Raw genomic sequence first — 20,873 nt, 5'->3', positions numbered from 1 at the left:
AAGAACTCTGGATCTCAATTTGTTCTGCAAAACACAAAGAAGTTTTGGTGCAACTCAGGCTTTCCACCAAATGGAATGATTCTCAATTTCCTTCTCCAGAAAAAAATTCTTAAAGAACATCCTGTCTTTGCTATGTGAATGGGGAAATTCACAACAAAACCTCACAACTAGTGTTTGTACAGACAGACCCTTACTCTTACATGCTCACAATAGAAATGGACTTTTCTTGAAAGCAAATTAGGGCCAGAGCTTAGCTTCAGCTTGACTTAGAGAGCACCTGAGAGACCTAACATTTCTGGATTTTTTTTTTTCTTTTATTCTTTTTTAGTTCTTTTTATGCGAGGCAGGAACTGAACAGATGAGATTAGGTCAGTTGGTCAGAGCATGATGCTAATAATGCCAAAGTTGTGGGTTTGATCCCCATCCAGGCCATTCACCTACGAGCTGGACTTGATGATCCTTGTGGGTCCCTTCCAACTGCAAATATTCTGTGATTTCTGAATCACTGGGGAGCTATTGCAGGTTTTCACAGCTGAAGCAGTTCTTTGGTAAAATAATCTCATTTATTTTTCACTTGCATCTTTTGACAGAGCTCTGAAAATTAAAAATCAAAGCAGAAAAATATCTGTACATTTAGAATTGCTCATTATTCCAATTAGACACAACACAAATTTGGAAAATTGCCAACTTAGAGCTTTTATTTATGACTTCAGTGATCATTTGACTCTCAACATTCAAGAGCTGTGCATTTGCAGCCCAGAAAGCCAGTTGTATCCGGGCTCTATCAAAAACAGCATGGCCAGCAGGGCAAAGGAGGTGATTCTGCCACTCTGCTCTGGTGAGACCAAGGCTGGAGTGCTGCATCTGCCTCTGGGGTCCCAAAATAAGATGGACATAGCCTGCTCAAGCCAGCCCAGAAGCCAGGAAGATGCTGAGAGGGCTGGAGCACCTCTCCTATGAAAGGATGAGAGATGGGGCTGTTCAGCCTGGAGAAGGCTCTGGAGACACCTTGCAGCACCTTCCAGGGCCTGAAGAGGGGCTACATGAAAGCTGGAGAGGGACTTGGTACAAAGGCATGTAGCGACAGGACAAGGGGTGATGGCTTAAAACTCAAAGAGCACCAGTTTAGATGAGGTATTAGTAAATGTTCTTTACTGTGAGCATGGGGGTGTACTGGCACAGGTTGCCCAGAGAAGATGTGGATGGTCCATCCCTGGCCATTCCCAAGACCAGGTTGGATGGGGCTTTGAGCAACCTGGTCCATGAAATGTGTCCCTGTCAACAGAATGGGAGGTGGAACAAGATGATGTTTAAGATCCCTTCCAACACAAACCATTCTGTGATTCTGTGACAGATTCTTGCCTGTACCACAATGCTCATTCCTTGAGTTTAAATCTCTTTGTCAGATTTGTGTTTGGAAATATATGGAGGGGATTTTCTAAATTTTTGGAAAGCCAATAAATACATGTGGTATAAATGATGACACAGTGGTAAGCAGAGTAAATGAGAGAAGATTTCGTGTGTATGCACAAAGACTGGGAATAAAAAGCTTTTACACACCCTTGAAGACTTTATGGACTAGGAGACAATAATTATGTTCTATTTATAGTGTGTTTTCCCTGAATGACACATTGACTTTATTCCTTGCTTAAACACCAAGAAGCGCTTGTTTGCTGACAGTTTGGTAATTCCAAGATGCTGGTGCTCTATAATCTTTCACCTCCTCCTTCCACCTGCCCTAAATAGAAATTTATTTGCACAGTATCTCTTTTTAGCAGGATAGACCCTATGTTTAAAATTAGTCTTAAACACTTATTTTAGCAACTATTTGTCAGATGCACAAGCCTGCAGGCCAACATGTACTGATTCCATGGACACATATAGAACCATCTGCCTTGGGAAGATAAGACCAACAGCAAAGTCATTCTAAAAACTGAATTATTGTTTCTCTAATTTGAGAAGGTGTCAAATCCTGTAACTTAGTATAAAAAAAATAATTTTTTAAACAAAAAAGTGATGTTCTCAAGTATAAATTCAATAATTTAGAGGGGCTGTTAAGTTAGTCTACAATAATAATTTTCCTTATGTTATTTCTCTTCAGCATCTTGGAGGAGCTGTTGACTTTGCAAATTCTTATCTTAAAAGACTTCATATGAGCAATGACTTACCTTCAACCAAAGAGACAATTTTCATGCAAAGTTGTTTTTATAGTGAAAACACATAATATTCTATGAAATATTCAAAATTCTTTATTTCAGGCCAGTACAGTATTGTTACAGGCATCCATCTCTTCCTCCAAACTTGCACATGATCAAAGTTGGCACTTCCAACCACAAAAATGTTAAATGGTTATTACAATACAGGCACAAAGTAGCCAAAAAGCTTTACTTTCATTAAGCAAAGCCATTATTGTGCTCTAACAGCATTTATCACCAGTGCAAAAACTAAGCTCCCCTCCTCCCCTAAGCAGGAAAGGGAAATTTCCCTTAAGTGAAGGAACACAGATGGTAGCTCTGCTTCTAAAACAATCATCTCCTTAGTGGAAGAATGACAGATACCTGGATACACTGGACATCTTCACTGCTTTCAGTGGCACTTCCTGATTCACATGGGTTTAACATCTTCACAGGTGCCTACTGCTGCTTCAATTATTGTCATCACTATAAGAGCTCCAAATTTGAAGAATCAACATGATTTTTTAAGAAATGAAACAGTAAACCCCCCAGAAGACTTGGTACTGCAGTTCCCTTGCCTAAGAGTCTGTTTCATAACCACCATTTAAAATCTCTTTCCTTTGTAGAAGCATCAATTCCTTTTCATCAAGAAGGCAGCACCTGAGACACTTTGTATCACCTAAGGACAAATTAACACAACCAGTGTAGGTTACTGCATTTTCAACTTCCAGTTACAGTGGTAAGGTAAGCAATTATCATATGGAATGAGTATCAGATACTTATATCTACCAAAGGCAAGTTAGTCACAAAAATCTCTAGAAATACCTTACAAACAAAACCAGCAGAAAACACTGCTATCTTTACACAGGACTCGTTCATGAACACAACTGATTGGGCAGCCATCTGGAAAAAAAGCTGATAGCTATGTTACAAAAATAGCCAAACAAATATTTGATCATAGTAACTGTAAGAACAAGTGTTAGAGAGAGGGAAGTGAGCATGATTCAGTTAGCACAAACTCCACTTATACAAGAGTGCCTCCAAGCCACAGAACACGTAGCTTCAGTTTTACACTAATAATAAATACTTCAGTCCAACACATGCAACTGAGTCTGGCCAACCTGCCTAAGCAGGCAATGGAACATTATTCCATTGATTTTCTCTGCAGCATGCAGGCCCACTCCATTGTCAGGAATGCCAGTCTTTGCCCACACGAAGGCAGCAGCAGGTGCCCTGCAGCTCAGAACGGAGGGAACCAGCAGAAGTGCTTCCGTCAGAGGTGAGGTTCAATGTTGGCATGGTATGTGCACAGTTTGTTTTTAGGCACATCTTTGGTTACATTCTCAACACAGTCTGCTTTATAAAATAATAAATAAAACAGTCAAGATTTGGTTAAAAATTCAGGTAAAGATAAAAAACTTCCTTTTTTCAGAATCTCAGGCAAAGAAGTTCCTTTAAATTCGTGTTTTGTTATATCCATAAACGATAAAATCCCAGTGCTACAGTAAGGCATGTAAATACTGAACCTGAAAGAAAATAAAGATGGAAGGAAAATGGCATTAATATTGACATTAAATAACATTAAATCAATATCTCTCAAAACATCTCTTCAGAAAGCAATGTACATATCTTACTACAATACTAAAAGTTCAGTGACTTCCCCACCAAAAGTTCACTTCTCCCCATGTGAGAGATTAAGTTTTTCCTTTACAACAAACCATTTCAAGGTAGGAAGAGTAAAAAACGACAAATAAGAAGGAGAGAAAAAAAAAAAGAATGCTGGAAAAGCATCAAAAGGCTGAAAGAAACCCTAAGAAACCCTTACTTGCTTACCATTCCAAAAAGATCAATATAACAAGTTACAGATGTAAAACAAGGTAATAAATAATGGAATTAATAAAACACAGTCAAGTATTTAGCAAACGAATGAAAGCCATTTTAAACAAGGCTTATTAGTTTTACATTTTTTTAATTTCTACTGCAATGAAATAAAAATTTTATTTCAGGACATAAACACAAAATATTTTTGCCTTTGTTTGCAATGGGAGTCCTTCAAACACAATACAAATTGTTTTAAATTATTTTTCTTCCATGTAGAGTTCAACTTGTTTTAGAGTAGGAATGGTAGGGAAAAGAATTTCCTCTCATTTTAATAAAGCACCTTTTATTTTCCATTTTATTGGTTCTCTCTAAATTATATGTCTGAAATACTAGTACTATTAGGCTTATGTACTTTTGACAAAGCCCACTATGAAAAAATAATCAGGAAATCTAAATCAGAATAATTTTCTACTGCAAACCTCATTTAATAGTACTGCACACTCAGTAGTAAAATGTCAAAATGTTCAAATTACCTAGGGCAATAATGTCAGCACACATATATAGTATTTTCTCCAAATACTTGTGTAAATATGGAAGTTTAAAGAATATGTGGCCTTGAATAGTCAGAAAAACTGAAATGTTCCTTTTTGCACAGAGATCTCCATCAGATGGATGAAGAAATCCTAGAAATGCATACAGCAGACTGCTTACATAAATTAAGTCAAGCACAGAACTTTTTTGTCCTTGTTAACAGGCAGTCTTTCAGATTTCCCACACATATTATTATTAACATTATAAAGAAAGACAAAAACCTGAAAAAATTCCATGCAAAATAAAGCTGTGAATCACAGGAAACTTCTTCTGGGTTAAGTACAGAAATAAGGCTGCTAATCTTGCCTACTATTTCAAGTTTGGTTTTTTGGGGGTTTTTTTTTGGTTTTTGTTGTTTGTTTTTTTTTTTTTTTTAGTAAGGGCCTTTATAAATACAGCCAATTGAGAGTTTGCCAAACATTTAACAATGTTTGGCAGTGTCACCATCAGAGACAACTGCCAGACTCCTTACCTGCTAAGTATTTAATATTATCAAGCTTGTGCGTTTCAAGCATTGTTTTCAGATCTGCAACTTCTGTGTCAATTTTTCTGTCTGTTTGGGTCAGAGCTCGGTCTTGTTGTGCGTGCTAGAAAGCAAAACAAGAAAATGATGCAATTTGAACACTTCCTAGTTTATTTAGAAATAGAACCCATCTCTTCAAGGTGTATTTTTGCTTCCTCTTTAAATGCACGTTAATTTGCATTCTTACAGAAGTTACAAAATATTCTGAGTTGGAAGGGATTCACAAGGATCCTAAGTCCAACTCTGCAGTGAATGGCCTGTACAGGGATGAAGTCCACAACCTTAGCGCTATTAGCATCATGCTCTAACCAGCTGAGCTAACACAGACCTTATTCAAAGACAACAAGTTCCTTCTTAGCTGATTGTATCCAAGGAACTGAATAATTTGGTGAACTCAGGAAATTTATGTGATTACATGTTCCTTAAAAAGTAATCTAGAAACTGGCAGAACTGGATGCCTTCTTATCTCAATCTAACAGCATAAACATTAACTTCAATTTGTCATTCAGCCCACTGACTAAAGTCACTGCTCAATTTTAAGAGCTACTGAGAAGCCTAAGAGGCTCTCATGACAAAGTCATACTGGAGCAGAGAGATTTATGGATCATTAGAAAAACTGAGAATTGGTCTTGTGTCACAAAAACACGTCTTTGTCTTGCAATGAGTTTTACCACAAAATCAGCTACAAATTCAGAATTTGATTAAGACAGAAGACAGGATTTCCACTAAAAAAATATGGGATAGAATTATTACTCAGAAGAGACTGAAAAATCCAACTTGTAAACTAGGAACAACAGCTGCTGAGCTGCTGATAGTTTCAAATCAGCACTAGTGAAACACTGTGAATCAGTTAATGATTTACTGCTAGATGACTTCTGAGGGATAATTCAGGAAACAAAGAGAAGTTGTGGTGCTTGGTAAAAAACTCCTCTAAAACAAAAGCAAATCAGTCTAGCAATGAGTTTCTCCCTAAAGACAGGAGAAAGAATTAATTTCACATTGTGAGTGGAATTCCATCTACAAAAAATACTACATGCATGAGGTTTCAAAACAAAGTGACTACTGAACAGCTCATATATACATGCAGAGGGTCTAATAACATATATGAAGGTCTTTTTGTTCTGTAGACACTTAAGCTAAAGTGCCTAAGGACATCACCAAATCCAAAAAGGATACAAGGTCTATAACACAGGTACAAAAAGACTTGCCGTGTGATAATCAGCTACTAAGTTCTTACCAATTCCACTATTTCTGTCCTCATTTCAAGTAGTTTTCTTTCATTAAGTGAATACTAGAAGGAGAAAAAAAAAGTTAAACATGATACTGTCCTTAAACTTTTTTTCCCCACTTAAAAGCATGTTTCTTTGTTTCCAGATTACACAGAACACATAATCTGGACAAGATTATTGTCTGACAGCACTTGAGAGACAGCATTGTAGGGTATCTGCTGTCCTTTTGAAAGCACACTTCAAAAATGTGAAGTGCAACAAGTTCTTCAGACACTCATATTCCACAAAATCTGTATATATTAGTAAGCAGCTGGAAGAGAGGCTGGCAGATTTGCATTTCTGAAAAGTAAGGCCCTATTATTCTAAAGAGTGACTCTGGCGTACAAGCACAATCAAGAGTGAACCATCTGCTGCCTTCAGGAAGGGGAGAACTCTTAAATCACACCAAACTCAGCTATCAACGAAATGTTTAGCCAGCACCATATGCACTCACAATTTGAATTGTTCTGACCTGTCATTCCAGGGTATATTTGTTAAAACCAGAAAATTTGTATTGCATGTGAAGCCTTTTGTTTGTGGATCACCAGAAGCTGTGGCTTATTTTAAAGTTATGGCTATTTGGGTTCAAGGAGAAGTTAAATCCAAAATAAGGAATCATACCTTTAAAGCAAGTTAGCTTTCTGACTCATGAACTTGATTTACCTTGACATCTATAATGGTTCCTGCCCCACTACTGGAGCAATTAAATTATTCACAGAAAACTGATAAAGCACCAGTTTCCAGTGAAGAGTACTAAGGTCATCAGGCATCCATCTCAGAATCCCAAGTTAAACAGCAATAACCTTATCTATTGACATTCCCACGTGGAAAGTCACCTTTATTTTCCTTCACTCTAGAAGGTTATCTAATTTTAACATTAAAACCAGATTAATCTACATAAATGCTTCAGCACTGAAAAACATTCCTTAAAGATCTAGAGCTCTGTTTGGACTTTTGACTTTTCTCAAGTTGAAGTTAAAAGACAGCAGGCTGCTACAAATGTAGAAAATTATATAAAGACAAATAACAGCATGTCTACAATTAATGGAGTCACTAAATTCAGAGACAAAAAAAGAAATTCAGACATTTTTTATAAATCCCCATTTCTGAAAGTGTCAAAATGGCAGAATATTTATAAAATAATCTAAAAAAATTATGTTTTGGTAGAAAAGCAAGAATTGGACCTCACATTGAGGAACTGATCACTCTCAAAAGAACTATGAGAATTAAAATAATTTTATGGACTGAAACAGTTAATCTGTTTAAATAGATGCAGTTAGCAGTTAGCCAAATACACATCTTTTGAATTATTTATATTCTGCAAGCTTTCTGGATGTTTCTTTAAGTTTTGTTCAGTGTTTAGAGCTCTCTAGGTCAGACTCAAGGATTTTACTCTTAGGTTTAAGACACTGAAATTGGCCTTTTAGCACAAGCCATCATCACATCTGTAACAACACAAACATAGTGGATAAAAAAAAAAAGGAAGAAAGGACAAGGCTAAACCTCCCACTCTGAAATTCAACAGGGAGATTTCCCCTTAAGTCCACGTTTTTCACAGTGCAGGAAAAAATCAGTTTTGTCAGATACATCTTGAGGCTTTTAGCACCAAGCTTAGAGACACTGTGATGCATGAACACATGAATATATACAAGTTTTTGTACTGTACTTCAAGTTTTTAAATCATATCTGAAGACAAATTACAACATAAAGAGATGTGCACTGAGCAGTGTAGGATCCTCTGAGAAATAAAGTAGAAGGGACTATAAAATAATAAACTATAGAAAATAAAAGAGAAAGTATTTAAAATTTGAAATATTAAGGACTGCCAATATCAATGTAGGCAAACTAAGAAATTCTCTTTAAGCACTTACTCCACACCAAACTGAAGGATAAGAACATTTTACTTATTGCTTCAAGTTAAAACAACATTTCAGACATTTCTCTTCTGAAAAGTAACTTAGTAAGAATGCACGGTAACCTTCAAATATCCTTGGTATTTTTTTCTCAGAAAGCTGGATATTCAGTACTTAGCCACATTACAATTGAAGTACATGTAACAATGATGCTATGCCTACCATAGAAAATAGTGGATTACATCTTGCCCCCAACCCAGCACAGGTGCCACAACCTGCTCCCCATTCAGCTGCCTTTTTCCTCTTCTGTTCACGCATTGCAATTAAATGGTGAGGGAGGGAAAAAAAAGAGCAGTTTCCATAGAAACTATGAAATTATAGTTGCACAACAGACTACAAAGTTGGTCAACTCTTTTAAGAGAAAGTTGACATGCAGTTTGCCTTTCCTGGGAGGCAAAATAAAGTTGTGTTCTACACAAAAGACCAAAGTCCAGATTACACAATCCTACTTATATTAATATACAAGAAAACACTGCTGCCTAATTTATCACTACTCCAGTGGTGTCATATAAGTTTTGTAAGCCCAAATTGTTGCAAAGCTTATCATATACACAATGACTACATTTTATATGATGTCTTTTAAAAGCATTAGCATGAAGTATTAACCTTTAAACAAGAAGTCTACCTGCTCAAATTGTACTTTATTCAAGCATCTACCACGGGCTAACAGACTGTTAGTCATTATACTCAGTCACCAACACAGCTGCTACCTAAACTAATCACTCACTATTTCTAGGGGCACACACAGAAGATAAATGATACTACTTGAACAGTTCTTATTGCTTACATTGAAGATAAGTATTATAACTTACATAAACTTGTCTTTATAACACACCTAGGAATAAGGACTGAGAAATGAATAATAATAATTTAGAAAAAGTTATTAAAAGATCCTTCAATTTAGAAGATGCCATTTCATTGAGATCCTAAAAGCTACTAAAAAAAAAGAATCTATGAGAACAGAACTCTAGAATGCTGTGCATAATGCAAGAACTCATTAATCTTCTAATTTTACATCTACATTACCCTAATTTAAGATTACATTAATTCAGATCTACCAGGTATTTCAAAGCTCAAAAGCAATATGAACCAGGACAACTTACAATTAAAAAAATAAAATTTACAACTAGTTCCACAATAGGTATTTTTTGACAAACTAGATACAGGGAAATGAAACATCTCCAATGATGATTCAACAAAATGTGTAAGCAATAGTAAGCATGTAAATAGATAAAGAAATATAAAACAGAAAACCTTCTAAGCAGCTAGTCAGCATATTAGATTAAATACCTAATATATTTAATTGTAATGTGTTAATCCTGATATTAAAACAAGATCAAAACAGGCAAGACATACAGACCCAAACATGGCACCTTGCATATACCAGCATAAGGACGAGTAACTTGGATTAATAGCATCATGAAGCTGAGTAATACTACAGGTTAGTAGGAAAATGCTCTTTGGGTGAGATGCATTTACCCAAATTTGGAGATTACTCAGTGTTGAGATGTTTCTAGAAGTAACCAAAACTTACCAGTTCTTTTACTCTGCTCTTCTCCAGGTTTAGGTTTAACTTGTTATCTGCATGAACTTTGTTAATTTCATCCTAATGGGAAAAATTGATAAAGCAGCAAGCAAGATTTTCTGTATTATCATAAGCAGAAAGAATTGGACAAGTACATTTTATCTTTATTTTTTATCTCATGAATAGATCTCCAATTAAGGTATATAATTTTCAGAAGTATTAAGTATTTACAATACTTATTTATAAGTATTTATACTGAGAGCACGTCCTCTATAAATGCAGAGAATGTTTCATATATCCTGTAACTCTGATATCCAGAAACCCATGTCTGGCTACACCTATAAATTGGATTTCTTCCATGAAGCAATCCTGATGCTCAAAATAATGTTCAAAGCAGTTTCTTACCATCCAGTGCAAAAGAAAATCTGCTTCTAAAGACTACAGCTGGGATTTTCAGAAAAAGTTATAGACATTTGAAAAGTCAGGAAACATTTACTGCATTTTTAAACATCTAACTTTTTAAAACTATTAAGCTGTACACTTGCATTTGACTTTATCAATAGCTGTGAGTCCTGCTTGTCCTGGTGACAGCTGCCATTTTAATGCAACCTCCTGGCAGGAATTCCAGCCAGCTGACAGTTTGTCATGTGGCAAACTGCTGATCAGATGAATATGTGGGAGAAACAAAAGATTGCTGATGTTCTGGGAGATTCTACTGCTAGAACCAAGTAAGCATTTCTCAAGTAGGCCAATGCCAACTCATTAGGTTAGCATCAACAATAATTAGACTCAATTTCTGTGTTCGAATTTTGAACTTTAATTGATTTAGTTGTCATTTCAGCAGAATACATTACAGTTTAATAAATCAAAAAATAAAAATTTTCCTTGAAGTTTTACATTGTGTCTTTTTGTATGAGCAAGCATATAACATGCCCTTGTGAGAATTGAATTTACAGTTGAAAGTAAAATATAAAGACATCTAGCTTTTAAGAAAAGATGACTGAGATCCTTGATGCTCTACTAGTGGATTACACTAACTCATTTACATGCAACTAAAACCATAAAATAAATTACAATTCAAAAATTAGATGTATTTTAAAACAGAATAAGCTTTCTACACAGCCTATTTTCTTGCACTGATCATTTGCTCCCAAACAAATAGGACCAAACATAATGACCCCAAACTTGGTGCCCTTAAAAAGCCATTAAAATTCTGGACAGGTAACAGGAAAGTCTTTGGAGAAAAAAAGAAACAAAAAAACTACCAAACCAAACAATCAAATCCCCACAATTAGTAAGTGATTTTAAATGTATGCTGCATCTTTAATGTACAGGCAAGCCCTAAATGCAGAACTTCCCTCAGCCTTAACCCTGACATGGCAGCTACTTTCTGAATCTGAATTAAGGACATAAAAATATCTTCAGTTATATTTTGGTTTGCCTCTTGTACTAGTCAGTTTCCTGTCCCCATAAATGAGGTATGCATGAAAGTGCCATTGCTGCAGACCACAGCGTACTGTCAACAGCAACTTCAGTATCACATGTGTCATAACAATTAAACACAGCTCAAAAAATTCAATTCTTGAAGTGACACTTTTTATTTTTCCATCTAATTAGACAGGCGTTAATTTTTAATTATATTGGTATGGTATCTTACCGTGAGTTGCTTCTTTATCTGTTGGAGTTCAAGTTTTATTTTCTGTGAGAGTATGAAAAAAAATTTAGACTTTATTACTGTATATAAAACCACACTACCTAGAAATCTACAGAATTTGCATCATCAGTAACAGCGACTATAATCCATAATATGAAAGGTAGGCAAACCAAGCACAGATGAATACTCATGCACGTTTACTCACTCCTGTGCCCTTCCAGACAACAGCATGAGGCAGAAATCAGCAGTGTCCCACTGGCAGCACCTAACACAGCCCAGGAGGCTGCTGGCTGCTTTTGCCATAAGGGCTCATCACTGGCTCATGGTGCACCTTGTGTCCACCAGGTCTTCCCTGCCAAGCTGCTTTCCATTAATATACAAGAAAACACTTGTATATTAATGGAAAGTGTAGATCCTGTACTACCCACACATGCATATAAGAACTGCCTTCTCTACTAAAGCTGCTTTCCATTTGGTCACTCTCAGTCTGTCCTGGTGCCTGAGGGTATTCCCCAGGGGCACTACTGAGCACTTCCATTTGTTTAACTTCATGTGATTCCTGTGGTCCCACTTTCCCAGCTTGTTGATGTCCCCTTGAATGGCAGCACAACTGCTTGGTGTATCAGCAGCTTTGGATCATCTGCAGAGCTGTTGAAAGTGCCCTCTGCTCTGTTCCATCAACAAGGTCATTAATGAAGGTGCCAAACCCTCCCACCCCCAGTTATCTCCTTTGGTACAAGATGCTTTTCTACATCATTATTAAAAAAAAAAAAAAAAAAAAAAGAGCAAGTTCTAGGATGGAACTTTCCAAGACAGTAATTTTTACCTCGTTTTCTGCACGAAGTGCTGAAAATTCACTTTTTTCCAAAATAATCATGTCCTTTTTCACACCAGCAATATGTGACATAACTTGCTGAAGTGCAATTTCCTTTAAAAGAAGGAAGAAGAACCTCAGAACATATATCACAACTATAATACTTTTCCTCATCTGTGCCTACAAATATGAAAGACTATTTTGGTGCTCTGAAATTTTTAATTCAGCAATTTCAGGTTGATTATCCAAGTTTCAGAAAGCAAGACAGAGTGACAGTGACAAAATAAGCAAGTTAGGCTCAAATGTTGGTAATGTCTGACAAAATTGGCAGTGCTAACACAGATCAGAATAATTCAATTATTAGCCCAGGAAACATTTGCTTCCAAGTCATCAAATTCTTAAGCTAGCAAAGGCATTAGGCAGAGCTGTCTCTGAGCCAAATGAGGAAATCTGGCCTTCAGACCAAAATTCCTCAGCACAACCATACTCTTCTGTAATTACCTCCTTTTTTGCCTCTCCCTGCAAGGAAGTCTCTGCCTCACTGCTCAGAATCACGCATTGATGCTTTGAATTGCTCTTCTCAGTCCATTACACTGAACTGACAGAAGACAAACAAGAATTCTCTGCAACTTTCAAGGATGGAAAAGTCTGTAGACATTGTTCTAGATCCTACACTACCCACACATGCATATAAGAACTGCCTTCTCTACTAAAGATCTTCCTCTAATATGTAGTACCTTGCTTTTGGTTCTGGACTAAGACCCCTGCAAATCTGACTCAGTGCTCTAACTTCAGTTTTGTCACAAAATGCAATTCTACCTTGCAGCATTTTATTTCTAAGTAGCACCAAAAGCTGCCTCTCCAGGCTACCTGACCACAAGACTGAAAAAAAGGGTCAGTATTCTGGACATATTACAAAAAGTCTACAGACAGAGTACTGCATGGACACCTCTTTTCTTACTCCTCAGTGTCTCCAGATTGTTCTTGTTCTCTCTTCTCCTCAGTGGACTCAGCAAACAGAGACCAGAATCTTCCATATTCTTTCTCTTCTTCATGCCTATACATACACACACATGTAAATCTGTTTTTCCCTAAGGTTTTATCTAACCAAGGTAATACTTTGGTAATAGCTCATCCACAACATTCCAAATCTTCCAATTTTTTGTTCTCTTTCTGCAGAAGACCTTGTGCAATCGAAGGCTATAAGGAAGTAAAAATTTACCATGTGGCCCTGTGTTGATGGCACACACTTCCAGAGCTGCCATAGAAACCTACACATTGCATCTCAAAGGCACAAAGTCAGTTGAGGTCAAATCTAACAGTCTCAGAAAACATCTACCATCAGTAGCAGCATTAAATCCAACACAAAACAACTTTCATTCAAAAAAGCTAGGCACAGAAGGAGGCTGGGACTGCTTGTTGCAAAATACAACTAACCATGGGAGAAAAGGACCCTTTAACATGGCATTCCCTGAGTGAATAAATTCAGCACAAGAGAAGGATTGCAGGTTTGCCTACAATCTAAAAGGTAGGAAGACTGGCTTGAAACCTCCCTAGGTGGTAAGTGCCACAAAATCCACTTTTGCAGTATCCCACTTTTTAATGAGACACCCTTCTGCCAAGACTGTTACACTACAGAGAGAGCAGCTGCTGTTTTCTCAATCTCAAGACAGCAGCCTGGTTACTATGAAACAAGTTGCAGCTTGTGCTCGAAGGTGACCTGGGGCTGTGACCCCAGGCTCACAGAGCAGCCCCATGAGGTTGTATTCTAACACAACATAAATGTCACTGAGAGACAGAGATAAACAAACAAGTACTATATAAGAGGATGGTAAATAACTGAGGGGATCTGTACTTCCTTCTTACAAGTCTACAAAAGAAATGTAGAAATCCAAATCCATGCACTGAATACCTCTTATGATTGTCTAAGCGTTCTCAGTAACTCTGTGTCCTGTTACTGTAAGGTTGAAAGTACAAAACTATTTGTGGTTTGCACACCAACCCACAGTACTAAAATATCCAGGTCCATCACAACACTTTGGTAACTATCTGATACACTTTGGTAACTATCTGATAAACTCAAGACAAAATGAATCAGTCAATAGATACAGAGGAATGTTTGCTCTTCGCCTTCAAACTTTTAAAATGCAGTGTAAACCAGTAATAAATAGCAATAAATATTTCATTAGTAGGCACACAAGGCTTTAATTTACTTTAACCTCACCACTGCCTCGGATCTAACCTGCTGTACTTTGGTGACCATGTCCTTGTAAATCATATCCAGGTTGGTGTTCATGATTTTCACTAATGCAGATACAATGACCTCCGACTGCTGAGTAGTGAACCCTAAGTGAAACAAAGAGTGACATTCAGAGAGAGATCCAAATCTGGACAGTTTACAGAAATGCCACTTGCTCATGATCAGCACCAAATTACTACTAATGTCAGTTATGAAAGATAATAAAACACAGAACTCTTGATCCAGAATTATCAAAAGAACACAGTCAGTACCTGCAAGTTTCCCCACCCCAAAGCCATGTCTGTGACACAGGATGACTGCTTCCAAGTACAGCACCATTACACTATCAGCAGGATAAAGAGGGAGTTCTCCAGAGTTATTGTGGAATGTCATCTCTCACATGTGGTTATTTCCATGAGCAAGAAAGAATTCTGACTCTGAAAAGCAGCTACTTCATTATACTATAAAATTCAGTGCCACTGAAGAGGTACAAAACTCAACAACTAAAACCACAGCCAACTGTCCTGATTTTAGGTCTACCAGCTTCTGAGTGCCTATTCGAAACTTTTTGAACTGAATATACTGGAACCTATACTTAAACACTGTCCCTAAAATTACCTTCATATTTTCCACCCTCAAAATGTAGGAGTAAAAATGTCACGAACAAGAGTTAATCATTATGAAAAGAAACACTTGCAAAAGCGTGATTATTTAAAACTCACCAGCAGTTCAGCATCAGCAAGCACAGCTGAGAGCAAGTCACTTTCAGCAGCTGAGCTGATATAAAAGTTTACTGCCACTAAAAGGCTCCCTCTCCCCTTATCCCCCCTCCTGACTCTCTGACCTGTGCTCACTCAACTGATCCAGCAGCTCATTAAACTAGTGTTTCAGAATAGCAAACAAGAAAAAGAGCTGGAGAATTTCCTGAGAAGTTCCTGGCCCATGGAAAAAGAAGAAACCACCTGGCAGGGGAAGGGGACTGGGATCTCTCCATTTTAGGAATGAAGAGCTGTTACAAGTCACTTCAGCTGTACTGAGCTTCACCTTAGGTACCTCTCCCACCTCTGCACTGAATTAAAAATAATCCATTCCCTCATCTATATTTTAGCATAATACTATTTTTATAGTATTCTATGCTCTATCCTAAAAGCTGCACTGTACAATGTAGTCCATATTCCATCCAATTGTAACACACTGGTGCATATTCAAGGTGTAATATACTAATTATGAAGGAATCCAATCAATACCTTTTAAACCACTGCCTTGAAGGCTCTGGGGTTCTTTGCTCTCAGTTCTTAATTTTTTTTTCTCAGTATCTTTAACTACCAATAGGGCAAAAATTATTCCAAACAAAGTTATATAAACTCATTGTTTCCTTTTTGAAGCAGAAGAAAACCCTATATGTATACCTAGCATATAGATAAGCCCCCAGAAAATCCATAAAATCAAGGTGTGACACTGTATGTCAAGGAAAAGTAACAAACTTTGTAAACTAAAAAACCATTAAAAATAGCTACTTGCTTCAAACAATTTACCTTTTTCTTCCAAGAGGCATACCAAGGCATGAGTGTCAAAATAAAGCCTCCTATTTCCCAGTAAGGAAATATTCTCTTTGCTTTGTAAAGATGACACAGAGATGCTTACATCTGTGAAAAAAAAAAAAAGTTATTTCTTAAGAACTAATATTTTATCAATTATTGCTTTCCAGGAGTTTCCTTACTACCCAGAATGTTTTTCACTTATGACAAAATAATTTGTGTTCAGATTACCACAGCCTGATCAATAAGTGCTATGTGCAAGAGCTGGAAAACAGGACACTATGCTACTCTTCCCCTTAAAAGAGCTCTCCAGGAATACAATGATCTGGAAAAAATCCCTCCAGTTGAATCCGTTCCTTTACTGGAATCACCTCAGCAGGTGGGACCTGTGAGCACTTCAAAGCTGGAGGGCTAAATCCACACACTCTGTCCCTTCTTTGTTAAAGAAGTGAGCTTTCATCACTTGCCACTTAAGAAAAAAGTAATCACTCTCAATTTGCCATTTACTGTTTTTGCAGAAAATACTTCCCGCACTGAAAGCCAATCTAACACAGCGCGTTGTTTCCACTGGGATGTGTAGTGTATGAACAACCCTGACAGAATGAACGTGAGGAGGGGCAGGAGCTGATCTGCCAAGAGGCAGAATATAAAATCAATTAGGTTGGAAAAGACCTTTGCGATCATCGAGTCCAACCTTTGACCAACACCAACCACGCTGTGAACCAGACCGTGGCACTGAGCGCCGCGTCCTTAAACACCCCTCGGACGGTGACTCCGCCACCTCCCTGGGCGGCCACGTCCATAGTCCAGCCGCCTTTTCTGTGAAGAAATTCTTCCTAATGTCCAACCTAAACCTCTCCTGGCACAGCTTGAGGCTATGTTCTCTTATCCTGCCGCTGGCTGTCTTGGCGAAGAGGCCGCCCTGCACTTTGCTACACCCCCGTTTCGAGCAGTTCTAGGGAGCGATCAGGTCCCCCTTTCCGAAACTCCTTTACTCCAGGCTAAACACCGCCAGCTCCCTCAGCTGCTCTGCACGGACCTGCTCTGCAGACCCTTCCCCAGCCCCGGTGCCCGAACTCCCTGTGCTCTCAGGACGCCCACGGGCTCACCCCGCTCCCCGCGCTGCCGCCGGCCCCCTCCGCCGCTGCCGCCGCCCCTTCCCCACACAGCGCCGCCGCTGGGGCCCGGCTGCGCTACGGGCGGGCACCGCCAGTCGCCGAGGCAGCGGCGCGCGGGGGACGCGGGCGCGCGGCCGTCACGTGAGACACCGTCCGAGCCGCGCGGCCGTGGCCGCAAGAGCAGCAGCAGCAGCGAGCGCCCCTCGCCGCTCGTGGCCACCCGGGCCCCGGCCATGGCCGCGCCACACGGTCCCGACTGCGGAAAAGGGGACGGGGAGGAGGGAAACCGCTGCTGCCGCTGCTGCCGTCGCCACTACTGGGATGCCATCGCCGAGCACAAGCCGCCCCGGCGGCTCACTTCCGCCACGGCCGCCGTCCCGCTTCCGCCTCCGGGACGCAGCCAAACACGGCAGGTGACGCCGCCAGGGACGGCGATTGATTCTACGGCTCACGGAGCGGGCGCGCCGAGAAGAGCGGCGCGGGCGGGCGGGGTTCCGGCGGGGCGGTGCTTGCGAGGGCGGTGCGGGCTCGATGCAGCGGAGACGGACACTCCCCCGGTCATAGAACCATGAAATCGTGGGATCGGCAATGCTGGAAGAGACCTTTGAGATCATCCAGTCTGAAGGGAATGAGGGGCTTGCCTTTACAAACAAGCTATGGATCTGCTGGTAAATAAAGCTAGATACTGAGAGATAAAAGAAACAATGGGAAGGATTCCACTTATTGATAAATGGAGTGAGAGATTTGTCTTTACAAACAAACTGTAGGTCTGCTGATGAATGAACTGGAATACTGAGAGATGAAAGAAACAATGGGAAGAACCATAAATTCCATAAGGAATTCCTAATTGACACAAGGAAAAGACAAAGGGGGGGTGTCATTAGAAGGGGATTTTAGGCATTTGGGGGAACTCTCAAGTATCTCAGCCAATGGGGAAAGAGAGAGGGAAATGTGGATGAGAAATTATGATAAAAGGAGGCAGTGTCCTCCAAAAATTTGGGAGACCCTAGGGGAAATGCCCCATGACCTCTCCCTTTATTCAAATAAAGTAACAGGACTCCTCTGTCTCCTTTTTGGACATAAACCTCTGGTGTTTGTGGATTAATTTTCCTGACAAGTCCTACTGTCAGTGCTGCACTGCTGCTGTAACCCCTAAACTACTAAACCAGACAAACAATTTCAGACAGAACCTGTTGCTCTGCAATGGGACTGAGATTTCAGGGCTTGAAGTAATTAACCAAGTGATGCCCGGGACTGGGCAATTTGGTGGATCTGGAACCTTAACCATTGAACAGGTGCCCTAAGCACTAGTGTGAGTCAGGTGTGCTATTTGTTTGGTTCTGCCAAAAGTACAGGTTTCTGGGAAATATGGGAAAACGCATTTTTTTCCTTATGTGCTATTGTTAAGACACATTACTTAATATTTTTAGAAAATCATTAGGAGATGAAGTTGGTTCCTCCCACTGCCATTTTCTCCAGGGAGCACTTACTTCAGAGCAAGCTGATAGTTTTCATGATAGTTACAAATTCACAGAAAAAAACATGTGGCACCTTTTCTTCTTCCTACTAGAATCAATAATTGCAGCAAATCAGCATGAAGATGGCATCATTCAGGTGTGTCTATATACACACAAAGGGGGGTGACTTGCCAGGGCACATGGCAGTGTCACAGCAGCACAGCAGTGTCTCTGCAACTGAGAGTGCACGCACCACAAGGCCAGCAGGTCTTCAGCAGCACCCCCTTCCAGCTGCTGTGGTGATAAAGCAGAACAGTAGAAGCCCTTGGTGTTCCTACAAAACAAACTATAAATGTTACTTCTGCGTGTCAGAGTGTCCTGGTTCAGGGCAAATTTGGGAGAGAACCCCCAAAGGGGCTCCTTTAGAAAGCAGATTCAATTGGTCCCTCCCCCAACAGGTTAGGGAAAAAATACCTCGTTGGAAAAAAGTGGAAAAAACTGTTCATTAACCAATAAAATCTAAACAACATGAAACAATTAAACGTCTTGCCACTCCAAAAGAGAGACAAACTCAGGAAAGTCCCCTTGGTGGGCTGTAGCTTGACTCAGTTTCTTATCAGTCCCTCCAGCACTGGAAATGCCGTGGCCCAGGCCTGGCCTGGTGGGCCACAGGTGTGAGCTGCTGGTGCGCTTCTGGGTATTAAACAGCTCCAAAGAAAAGGGAAAAAAAATCCAGGAAACTTCTTTGCCTCAGTTAGCTAATACTACCTAAAGGCCAAGGAGAGCTCTGTCCAGCTGTCAGTCCATCTGCAGACAACGCAGTCCAGGAGCAGGAATGTGGAGGAGTGAGTGCAGTGTCTGAAAACAAACTGCGCACTTCTCTCCCCCCTTCACTCTCTGGAATGAGACTTAAAGGTGCAAAACTTATTATTCAGCATAAACAGAACAGATGATTGGGGAGACAAGCATCATATAGCCAACCCAGGACACAGAGAGATATCATTATACTTGCAGGCTGCATGAACAGCCATGTCTTAAACCACTTGCACTGTTGATGGTCAGGGACATCAGTGGGCCGACTCACACAGCAGCGTTTGTTTTCATCGTAAGCAAAACCAGAAATGTGCCTAATAAGTTCACTGCATCTGCTCGGCTGTTCCATGAACACTGCCTGGCAGTAGCACAGCACTGATTGCTGACATTTGTGAGTCTGCAGGCAATTGTCTTTTCATTCTATGGATGATTCAGAAACTGGTGGAGTGTATTTTCTTTGATGCTTTCTTCAATGGTCCCTTTCAAAGCCCTGCGCTGGTTATGGCAATTGAAAGGCAAAACTGTGACTGCTGAAGTATCTTCTTTTATATCATCTGCCAGTTTGCATTTTGCAGTTGTTTTTCGAGCCTGGGCATGATGGCAGATAATGGGTGCAAGAAGTGCTGTACAGATGGAGGCTCTGACTGCAACTGGAGCCAGCCCCTTCAGGGTCAGATGCACCCACACATGCTGGCTATCACACAGTGCTGCTTTTCATCTTCTCTCATGAAAGCAAAGTCACTACCATGAGCTACAGAGATCTCCTAGGGCAGATGACTTTGTGTCAGAGATCAACATTTTCATTTTTTTCCCTTTCCAGTGTCATGTCACCAGGTTGAGGGAGGTGATTCTGTTCCTCTACTCAGCTCTTGTAGACCCCCACCTGGAGGGGTCCCCAATGGATAAAGGACAGGGACCTGCCCGAGTTAGTCCAGAGTAAGGTCATGAACATGATCAGGGGGCTGGAGAACCTCTTCTATAGAAGAACAGACTGAATGAATTGGGATTGTTCACCCCGAAGAAGAGAGGGCTCCAGGGAGAGCTTGTAGCACCTTCTAGTACCTAAAGGGAGCCCACAAGAAAGATGAGGAGACTCTAATTACAAGGGCATGTAGTGACAGGACAGGGGGGAATGACTTTAAAGAGAGTTGGTTTAGATTAGATATTAGTAAAAAAATCTTTTCTATGAGGGTGGTGAAGCACTGGGATAGGTTGCCCAGAGAAGCCATGGATCCCCCATCCCTGGCAGTACTCAAGGCCAGGTTGGATGGAGCTTTGAGCAACCTGGAAGATGGAAGATATTCCTGCCCATGGCAAGAGGGCTGGAACCAGATGCCTTCCAGCCTTTAAGGTGCCTTCCAACCTTCCATGATTCTATGACTTCCACATCCTATTTTTGACCATTTTCTCCATGTTGGAAACTGT

General features: G+C 39.8%; 1 protein-coding gene across 1 annotated transcript; it reads right to left on the bottom strand.

Moving 5' to 3' along the window:
* Positions 1 to 3,201: 3,201 nt before the first annotated feature.
* Positions 3,202 to 17,413, bottom strand: MCUR1 (mitochondrial calcium uniporter regulator 1). Its single transcript, XM_054285132.1, has 9 exons — positions 17,170 to 17,413; positions 16,058 to 16,168; positions 14,526 to 14,629; positions 12,296 to 12,397; positions 11,473 to 11,514; positions 9,825 to 9,896; positions 6,347 to 6,400; positions 5,059 to 5,173; positions 3,202 to 3,700 (listed from the first exon to the last, which is right to left on the bottom strand). Exons 1-9 carry the CDS (start codon positions 17,411 to 17,413, stop codon positions 3,645 to 3,647), a joined length of 900 nt encoding a protein of 299 aa, XP_054141107.1. The 3' UTR covers positions 3,202 to 3,644.
* Positions 17,414 to 20,873: the final 3,460 nt, after the last annotated feature.

This window comes from Melozone crissalis, unplaced genomic scaffold, assembly GCF_028551555.1.
Source record: "Melozone crissalis strain CALT ecotype California unplaced genomic scaffold, PUWL_Pcris_2 ptg000042l_1, whole genome shotgun sequence".
NCBI lineage: Eukaryota > Metazoa > Chordata > Aves > Passeriformes > Passerellidae > Melozone > Melozone crissalis.
This window is presented reverse-complemented; position numbering and strand designations above follow the sequence as displayed.

Coding starts and splice junctions, on each gene's coding strand:
- MCUR1 (XM_054285132.1), bottom strand. CDS start 17,413: ATGGCCGGGGCCCGGGTGGCCACGAGCGGCGAGGGGCGCTCGCTGCTG. Junction 12,398..14,525: donor TGGTCACCAAAGTACAGCAG/GTTAGATCCGAG, acceptor CTTCTTTTAAAG/GAAATTGCACTTCAGCAAGT. Junction 6,401..9,824: donor AGAGCAGAGTAAAAGAACTG/GTAAGTTTTGGT, acceptor TTCTCCTTCTAG/TATTCACTTAATGAAAGAAA.